Consider the following 10,745-nt stretch of genomic DNA (forward strand, 5'->3'; position numbering starts at 1 on the left):
CACATACAAATATCTAATTCTTTCAAACAGCAACGACATGAACCTCATAATCTTGAGAAAAAGCCCCATCTGCTGCTGCTATGGTGAGCTCATAATGTTTATTTGTGAAGCTCTTGTTCTTGTAAAGTTCATCCTGCGGCTTATTTTCTGTTCATCTGATGGCATCATAAGTCACTGTATCATTATGATCCTGAAAGAACAGATTTCAGATTTTCTCCATCAATGCCATTATTACTATTAGCGCATTAGCATCATTTATCAGTCAAACTAAGTTTCAGCAGCATTTAGATGAGTGAAGATGCTGTGATTTAATCTGAATTAGATGAAGAACAAGGGAACGAGCTGCTATCAACTCACATTGAGTGATTTTACTGGCTTTTTACTGGAAGAAGAGACTTCAGAATAAGTCACATCATCTGTCGGCTCCTAAACATTAATGCAAACGTGCAGCGAATCAAGTTTAATACACAGATCAGACATATCTCTCTGTGTAATATGTACAATAATACAACAGCTTTCAGTAATTCACATTATAGATCTGAACTGAACTGAATGATTTAGTTGACTCACATTGTCTCTTGCAGCAGGAATGGACATGTTGATTGTTTCATACGTCCCTTTATCTTCATTCTCACCTTTGACCTTCAGACAACAAACAAACGCTTAATTGAGCTTTAAAGACAGAATTTAAATCTCAATCACTGGCATTACTGAACTCACCGCAGATTCACCAGTCCCTCTTTTATCATCTGAAAAAAAAGAACCTCATGAAATATGATTATTTATGATAAAACACACATGCAAAACACTGAATGTTAACAATGCTAACAATGTTCATATTTCACAAGGGGCAAGATTTTGTTGAAGCATTAAAACGAGTGATAGAAACGATTGTTGTTTGACTTGATATCTCTTTGACAGCAGGATTAAACTTGTGTTTGTGAACGTCATAGTTGCATAATATTGTTTCTATAATAACACACAATCTGAAGAGGATGTTTGTTTGCTGATCATTACAGTGAGATATGAGCTGTTTTTAATTGTTACAAAGGAGGAAATCTGAAAACTCACCAGCTCTTTTTCTGCAGATCAGCCAGAGAACAGCGGCAAGGAAAGCAGCGAATGCAGCGGCAGGAACAGAAATCACTGTCACTAAAGAAGAGACAGTCATAGTCAGGGACCCGACGGGCCCATTGATCACAATTATAGTCAAAGCATCATCAGTAACATCATTTTAGGCTTAAAAGCAGCAGCAGCAGCATGTACCTGTATGAGCAGAATCCTGAGGATCCTGAGAGTTTGTGACTGCTGTCGTTGAATCAGCTCGAGCTGTAAAAGATGAATGTTAGTTCAGATTAATCAGACTGTAGAATATGTCAATCATATTTGAATTAGTTAACACACAAGATAACTCTAATGCTAATTAGAAACCAGTCTCTGAGAGCCACAGCAAAGCACTGATGTGAGGAAGACAGTGATGCTGTACCATTAGTTATGTGTGTGTTTGTAGTTGAGCGATCCTCAGAGTTTGTGACTGCTGTCGTTGTTTTAGCTTCAGCTGTAAAACATGAATTAGTTCAGATGCATCATACTGTAGAACAGGGATTTTCAAAGTGTCTGAGAAATAATTTTCTATAAGCCTACCGTGTTTTCCGGAATACAAGTTGTGTTTGTAATCATCTAAAACATGCTATGATTTATATTCCAGAGTTAGGGTAGAGTGGGGCAAAATGCCCCTTTAAGGAATGTGTATTTTATTTAATTTTTTTTCTGTGAAACAAAAGTTAAATGTGTCCAGAATATTTATAATAGTTTTAGTGAGAATGACATCAATTATAAACCAAGTATGAAAAATGTCCTGAGTCTTCATGTTATTAGATGTTTAACAAAAAAATAATTTGCACCAAGAGGGTGTTTTGCTCCATAGTTGGGGTAAAGTGTTCCAGTATTACAAAGCACTTTGCTTTATACATTTGCAGCAAAATCAGAGTACAGGCAGTTTTATCTTAAAATTAAAAATAATATAATCATTACTTATGAAATACAAAATTTTAATAGCTTATTTGAAAAAAAAAAAAAACCTTAGTTAATGCTAACTGGCTAGCTAACTTACTACCTGATGCTAACTTGAGGTAATTTTTAAAGGGGTCCTATAATGTTGCTAAAAATAACATTATTTTGTGTATTTGGTGTAATGAAATGTGTTTATGTGGTTTAAGGTTCAAAAAACACTTTATTTTCCACATGCTGTACATTATTGTTTCTCCTCTATGCCCCGCCTTTCTGAAACGTGTAGATTTTTACAAAGCTCATCGGTCTGAAAAGCTAGGTGTGCTCTGATTGGCCAGCTATCCAGTGCGTTGTGATTGGCCGAATACCTCAAGCTTGTGACGGAAATGTTACGACCCTTGCCATACTGTGATGATGCCCTGTCCGACCGGAGCGACGAGACAAAAAAGCGGCGGTGGGCTTGAGAATGGTGCGGCCGGCGGGTTTGCGGCAACCACATGTGACGACCCCGGGCTGGACTCCGCTTCGTCCACATTGAAAGCCGATCTGGTGATCCACAGCACGAAGTTGATGCATTTCCTCAGTGACCAGCACGGATCAGCTCTAGGCATGACGAATCAGATATTGTCCTCATTTGGAAGGTCAAACAAAGTAGTTTTGCTTTCACAAAGAAACACGCAGCACCTTCACGACGTGACGCCGTTTGCAATAACAATACTACAGCGAGAATAAAAGTTAAGCCTTATTTCTTTGCGTGAACATTTGGGTGGCGTTATGGAAATCTTCCCACATCGTGACGTTTTTATTATATTATATTATTATGTATGTTTTTAAATAACATGTACTCCCTATCTACAGGCCTTATTCTCATATAACTGTGATGTTCTACAAAACAAGCTTTAAAACACTTTTTTTCTTACTGCTGTGAATTAGATAATTTACTGTGAAATCTGTTTTCTCTCAGATACTGTACATCACCAGTGTAAGCTTCATGATGAAAACTTCTACTTCACTCTTGAAAATGCTGCCCATAGTTGCAATAAAATATTATCTTGACTTTATCTAGTGGTTATTTTGGGAAAAACAGAAGGGGGTGTTTTCTCCCACTCTACCCTATTCATATAATGCACTTAATTTCAAATGAGTGAAACACAGACAATTATGCGCTACAAGATTCCAATATAGCATATTTCTCATGTGTGACAGTGGGCAGTATTCGCTGAGTTTTGGTTCATTTTTGTGAAGTTTATAGCAAGCAATTTTTTTTGTTGTTGTTTCCTTTGTTTTGCAACGTAGGACATTTTGCTGTTATTTTGAAGAAAAAGAATTGATCCTGGCTCCAAAAAGTGTGAAAACCCCTGCCCTATAATGTCACTATTATATTTTACCTTTGATCACCACATTACATAAAAAGTTCAATTAAAAAAAAAAAATTAAGCAAAACTTCTTGGACCGTTACTGCTAGTGATTTGAGTTTCTCTTCCATCAGACTGAACGAAGCTTTAGTGCCTTGGTTTGTTCTGCTTCAATAACACTAACAGTCACTAACATTATGGGGGTCTAAAACTGATTGATGAGATTGTTTTCTCACCTGAACTCTTGACAGTAGATGTGACTGAGGTGTTGACTTTATCTCTGTGAGTAACATTGCATCTCCACTCTCTGTTGTGATCTTCATTCAGGAGTGTTGAAGTCAGAGTGCTGATGCAGTGTCCTGATGAGGATGATATCTGATATCTGGAGTCTGAGTTTATCAGTTTACCACCAGCCTGATTCACCCAGAACAGCTGAATTCCCTCAGAATTAATCAAATCATCACAAGAGACTTCAGCAAATGAATACAACTGACAGGAGAGAGTCACAGAGCGGCCTGCACTGATCTCAGTCTGTGAGGATGATGAAGATGAAGAGACTGAAACACAAAATAACACAAATCACACACTCTTCAATCATCATGAGAGATTAAATGAAGAATTTGTTTTTTAAATTGACCACATAATCGTAAAATTACCATGAAGAACATGCAGAGAAACACGAGCATCAGTTCCTTGTTTTTGTCCATTCACATATTGTCGGCAGATATAAAGTCCATAATCTTCTTTTGTGACGTTCTTGATGTTCAGAGAGCAGTCAGACCCCAGACTCAGTCTCTCATGTCTCTCTGTGTTTTTATTCTTTATCCCTAAATTAATCAGTTCAACTGTCTCTGATTGATTGAATCTGTTATAGTTCCATGTAGTTGATGTGCAGTCAGGAAGAGCATTATTACAGGACAGACGGACATTTTCACCAGAACTGATGAACACATGAGCATCATCCACTCCACTGGAACCTGAAACACAAGTATAATCAGGTATAGCTCTCAAGAACAAACAATTTTTCTTTATCAGAGAGCTTTTCAAATCACAAGCACACTCTTAACATGAAGATAATTCAGCATCAGATGTTTGAGTGTGAAACTGTCTAGTTTTAGGTCGTTCAGGAATAATCCAGTATGTTCTGTTTGTAACAGAAGAATAAACTGATCCTGTTCAAATGAACTCTTTCTCAGACTAATTCCACTAAATGTGTTGAAGAGAAAACAGAGATCTCTTTACCTGTGAGAAGTGAAGAGAGAAAGATCAGTCCCAGCAGACACAGATGACACTTATCAGCCATTTCCTCTATCTTTCAGTCTTCTTCTTCATTATACGCTCACAACTCTTTCTTTAAATACCCTCAGCTCCTCCTGTGTTTGTTCACTTCCTCTGATCTGACGGACTCAGTGTTTAAAAGCTGCTATTTAGTGACACAATGCCAGTCATAATGGAGAAGTGGGAGAACTCAGAAGAGCTCAGGTTGTTTTAACCTGCAGCGTTCTGTAAACGCCTCAATCGGTTAAATCTTCCCTCGAGAGATGAGTGCTGACTGTTACCAGTGTTGTGTTGAGCTCTGTTTCTTCTATATTTCCTATGAACTGCCTAACCATAACCACTAACCTGGAGAAACACAAGACTTTGAAACGACAATGGACATGAAACATGTACACTTCAGTGTGAGAACTGCATATTGTTGCTCAACACGCATTTGCTCTGAACACAATCTATGGGCTGTTCTTTGCATTACTGTTAGTTTCACTTCTTTCTTACTTTTTTATTAAAATATTAGTGATAAACCTGGTTTTACTGAAAAGGTATTCACTATCGATGACTTCCTTCCTTGAGTCGTACTAATGACAATAATACCAATAATGTCATAGTCAGTCAAACTTGCTGTCCGCCCTTTTGAAAAATCTTTGAAACCCTACTTTTTTTGAACTCCTCCAAAGTCATTGGTCAGACATTTGGCAAAACCATTTAACACATCTACAAATTTGATGGCATGATGTCAAAATGAGTTTTTGACACCAAACCTTTGGCCATCCCAATATCTACACTTGCGGTCTTGGGCATTTGAGAGCGTATGTATGTGACTGGAAGTAAAATTTTGCGGTTTGTGTTAATTTAAATAGAAATTGCATATAATTTGCTAATAAAACAGAAATTGCTAAAATGTTATATGTATAAAGTGAATTAAATGTATGTATTTGGTACACTCACTAAATTAGAAGCACCAGAGTTACTAAACACAGTTACACAGGCACTACTGAACAGACATTCAGATGTTTATCTGTGAGTGCAAAATACTTCAAATCAAATGAAGTTGTGTATAAACGTGCATTTGTACAGCACTGTAAGATTTGTTCTCCTCTCAGCAATAACGGTCATCTTTTGTCTCTTTGTGTTGTGGTTTGTATTCTAGTGTTTTCTGAAGTGTGTTGCTGCTGACTGTGAGAACTCGGTTAGTTTGACCACACTGGTTTAACCCACACAGATCTGAGATCATCTCTGAACCCAGTTTGGACGCATGATGCTGTGAATTCTCACACATTCACATAACACTTCCTCTTCTTTCTTTAACCTGGTTTCTAACTGCATTTCTCAACCTTTTCCTTCGTTAAAATGTTTGCTGCAATCTGTTTACGAGTTCACTGTTAGTTTCATTGATGCAGTGTATCTAAAGTTTTTATTTCAGTGATTTCATGTAAAGCAGGGTTCCTCATCCAAACACCTGGCTCTGGTTTTCAGGTAAACTCAAATACCTCGATTAGTTGATTAAAGTGAAACTGGAAACTATGATCTTGCATCTGTCCAGCATTGGTCAAACTCTTTGAGAATTGAGTGAAGACAAATCAAGATCTGCCACAGAAAGGGCCAGATGTAGGGCATTCATGCTAAAATGACACAGTGTTTTTTGGTGAAGATGTGGATGAACAGAATTATTTCTGCTGCAGCTGCTCTAAATCCGTCAAACTGGCCATTGATGAAGACAAGCACATCCTATATGAGGATGAAAAACTTCTCACGATACACAAGACTGTCGCAACCAGTCCCATGTTCTTCAAGGAATTCCACAAGTTTAAGTGTCAGGAGAGACTCTGTGGAAAGTGCTCACTACGGTGCTCATCTCTGAACCCTGTTAAGATTATGGAAGCATAATTTTCCATATGAAGTTTTACAGTGATGTTTCGCATCAGAGTCAAAACCTACTTACAATCTTGAGATGGCTGACAGCCGTTCTACACTTTCGTAACTAAAATAGTGTATTAATTATAGCAGTTTGTGTGTTTCAGAGCTGTGATCTCACTGTTGAGGTTTGTAAACTCGTTACTCATGTTACTCAGAACTCAGTTTGACCGCAGTAGAGCCGTGGTCTTCTCTGAACCCAGATTAGATGATGCTGTGAATCTGAATCACTCTGACGTCACTTCCTCTTCTTTCTGTAAGTGAGCTGCTGCACGCCATTAAACTCCTTTCAGTTAACAGTTGAATGAGTTTAGATTGTTTAATTAACTGATTTAAAACCTTATTTGAATTAAATCAACATCCCTCTGAATTTCTATAAAATTAAATCAATATACAGCATGTGAGCAGATTACTTATCACAAGTTCTCCTTTTAAATATTCTCTTTTATTATGGTCACTAATTTTATATATTAGATTTACATTAAATTTACAGCCAAATATCTGAGGGCTTCTTAGGACTTAAAGCAGTAAACTGATTAGTAATTAGATCGTGACTGAAGAAGAATCTGCTTGCAAGAGCCCAAAGAAATGTATTAATAAAACTATTAATAAAAATATTTTCATGAGTCTGTTTGTGTGTCAGTGTCACAGTTACAGTGCTACTATAGTCTCATCTTCAGACGACATGAACAGAGTAGAATATGTATATAGTGGGTGGAGTTGACATCAGCTCAATCTGATTGGCTGCTCACTAAATACAGCTTCCATTGGTCCATTTCTGTCTGAATAGGCGGGGCTTGTCCAGAATTAGATGAGCATCATATTGTAGCCCAGCTGTGAGCAAAGGTGAAGTGTGTGGAAGTCATTGGTTTATCAACATGGATTTCTGAACTAACCACAATAACGTTATATGAATTATTATGAACATGAATTAATCATTTCCATTATTTGTTCATCTTTGTTGCTTTGCTTCAGTTTAACGCATCCTCACATTACGAGCTCATGAAGGGGAATCACCAGATTTGTAAGAAATATCTCAGCAAAGGTGAAATATTAAACACAAGTGCAGAGGTTTTATTAAGAAAATTAGTAGCAATCATCCAACATTTAAAAATAATAATAAATAAAGAAATAAATAAAAACTGTAAAAAAAGAAGAAAAAAATGAACAGATGAGATAAAAGAAGCAGCTCCATCACACAGAACAGATATTATTATACCATCAATCTGTCCATTACTGTATTTAATACTGTATTTAAAGCAGGTTTTATACCAAACACAAGAAAATGACTTTGTACACTGCATGCAAATATCCATTAACTCCATATAAATGAAAATAAATGGATGACATCACTATTTCTTCAGGGTGGTCAGAGATTTGTCTTTGTTTTCTGAGAAGAAAAATAATACTAATATGATGAACAAAATCCTCTAAGTTTGTGCTATTTTAAATATTGTTGCAGATTGTGTGAGGCTGAAAAACTCACCAGTTCTTCTTGCACAGATGATCTGAAGAAGAATCACAGTAGGAGCAGCAAACACTGCAAACTCAACAATAATCACAATCACTGCAGGACAGATGACAGACACAAGCAAGAGAAAACAGACTCAATCTGTGAAACTGGGAATGAAATCAAAGCTGTGAAATGATAAACAATGTAAAGATGTGTGGTACCTCTGAATAATAATCCAGCAGTCCTGCTGACTTCAGTTTCTGCTGGATATGTGATCATGAATATTAGTTCAGTTCAGACACGATGAACATCATCAACATCTCATCATACATGAGCTTCACGTCACAGAAATGATGAATGAACTCTGATGTGTGAGAGAGATGATGAACCTTGTGTAGGAGCTGCTGCTGTAGTTCGGCTCGATGTTGTCTCAGAGACTGGAATCTGTGTTGAATCTGGAGCTGCAGAAGATGAACGTTCAGACACATCATTATACTGTAGGACATCAACATCATATTTTCATACTTCATCATTACATGACATGCAAAGTGAATGAGCTTTTTCAAAGTCTGTGTTCCATCATCAGTTTTCAGTGGCAGTTATTGTGAAGAGAGGTGTTTATATCGGGGCTGTTTCCAGCTATAAATGATTGTTTAGGTCTCTGAACTGCCAGCAAAGTAACTAAAAGCTGTAAGTAAGACTCGGGCAGCTGTTACGGCTCAAATAGACAGTTATAGGACACCCTGTTATGTCCCGAGATGGAAAGGAGAATGAAACTGTGAGGAGAGAGTTGAAGCTCAAAAGATTTTTCATCATCATGAAGCTCAGCTATCAGGAGTGAAAAAAGAGGAGAAACAGCCAGAGCACTGGAAAGACATGAATGTAAATCAGAAGCAGAAATTCTGTTCAGCAATAATGAGGGTTGGTAGGGTTTCGCTTAGACCAGTTTATACGCAGCTCTTCAGTTTTTCTGAATGAATGATATTATTAATCCTCATGGCATGTCTCTGTATCAGAGTCTTCTAAAAGTGAGTCAGGAAAGTTCATTTCTCACCTGAACTCTTGACAGTGTATGTGACTGAGGCCTTGACTTGATCTCTGTGAGTAACATTGCATCTGCACTCTCTGTTGTGATCTTCATTCAGGAGTGTTGTATTCAGAGTGCTAATACAGTGATCTGATGAGAATAATATCTGATATCTGGAGTCTGAGTTTATCAGATTATCACCAGCCTGATTCACCCAGAACAGCTGAATTCCCTCAGAATTAATCAAATCATCACAAGAAACGTCAGCAAATGAATACAACTGACAGGAGAGAGTCACAGAGCGGCCTGCACTGATCTCAGTCTGTGAGGATGATGAAGATGAAGAGACTGAAACACAAAATAACACAAATCACACTCTTCAATTATCATGAGAGATTAAATTAAGAATTTGCCCTTTTAAATTGACCACATAATCATAAAATTACCATGAAAAACATGCAGATAAACACGAGCATCAGTTCCTAGTTGTTTGTCATTCACATATTGTCTGCAGGTGTAAAGTCCATAATCTTCTTTTGTGACGTTCTTGATGTTCAGAGAGCAGTCAGACCCCAGACTCAGTCTCTCATGTTTCTCTGTGTCTGTCTTCGTTATCCCTAAACCAATCAGTTCAACTGTCTCTGATTGATTGAATCTGTTATAGTTCCATGTAGTTGATGTGCAGTCAGGAAGAGCATTATTACAGGACAGATGGACATTTTGACCAGAACTGATGAACACATGAGCATCATCCACTCCACTGGAACCTGAAACACAAGAAAATATATGTGATTATTATACTATATTTTAATACATGAAAACATAAAACATACCAGCATAAAAAGCAGAAGATTCAGATCATGCAGTCTTTTTCCTCACTTAATGCAAACACACTCTCCAGAATAAACTATTTATCTTTATCAGAGAGCTAAATGTGTTGAAGAGAAAACAGAGATCTCTTTACCTGTGAGAAGTGAAGAGAGAAAGATCAGTCCCAGCAGACACAGATGACACGTATCAGCCATTGTCTCTTTCTGTCAGTCTTCCTCTTCATTATACGCTCACAACTCTTTCTTTAAATACTCTCAGCTCCTCCTGTGGTTTTTAACTTCCTGTGATCTACAGATGTTGAAATGTTGCTAAATGAGTGGCTATGTATTGTCATAATGGAGAAGTCTTGCTTCACATTTCTCTTGTAAATATTGATTAAACTATTTCAAATGAACAGCTGGCAACTTAATTTTTTTTTGTCTTTGTGCAATAAAGTCTAATTTTGACTTCTGGCAGTCATTATTTCTGATTCTTCTGAGAGCGAACCGAGTTTCTCCATGACAATATCCACTCACATTCAAGTAGATTTCAGTACTAATATGTCTTTTCGTTGATGCTTAAATGTAAAGTACAGTACACTTATACTGTAATAGGAACAGTCCCTCACTTGTGGTTGATGTTCAGTGGTAACAAGGTTAAATCCTCCTGCGCTGACTGATGCGGGTGTTGTGTTGAACTCGGTTCCTTAATGTTTGATCATAACCATAACCACTAATATGGAGAAACACAGGGAGACAGACTTTGACACGACAGTCGTTGTGAAACATGTTCTTCAGTGAGATCTGCATATTGTCAGCCACACATTTGCTCTGAATGCAATCTATAGCTATTATTTACATTACTGTCAGTTTCACTTCTTTCTTTCAGTCTGCATGCTGTT

General features: G+C 37.3%; 1 protein-coding gene across 1 annotated transcript; it reads right to left on the reverse strand.

Moving 5' to 3' along the window:
* Positions 1-151: 151 nt before the first annotated feature.
* On the reverse strand, positions 152-10,059 carry LOC107575488 (uncharacterized). The gene is made up of 11 exons (XM_016261857.1): positions 9,999-10,059; positions 9,481-9,801; positions 9,062-9,382; positions 4,022-4,342; positions 3,602-3,922; positions 1,267-1,329; positions 1,072-1,200; positions 721-749; positions 571-642; positions 358-426; positions 152-190 (listed from the first exon to the last, which is right to left on the reverse strand). The coding sequence occupies exons 1-11, from the start codon at positions 10,057-10,059 to the stop codon at positions 152-154; spliced, it is 1,746 nt and encodes a 581-aa protein (XP_016117343.1).
* Between the last annotated feature and the right edge of the window lie 686 nt (positions 10,060-10,745).

This window comes from Sinocyclocheilus grahami, unplaced genomic scaffold, assembly GCF_001515645.1.
Source record: "Sinocyclocheilus grahami isolate Dianchi unplaced genomic scaffold, SAMN03320097.WGS_v1.1 scaffold2672.1, whole genome shotgun sequence".
Taxonomy (NCBI): Eukaryota; Metazoa; Chordata; class Actinopteri; order Cypriniformes; family Cyprinidae; genus Sinocyclocheilus; species Sinocyclocheilus grahami.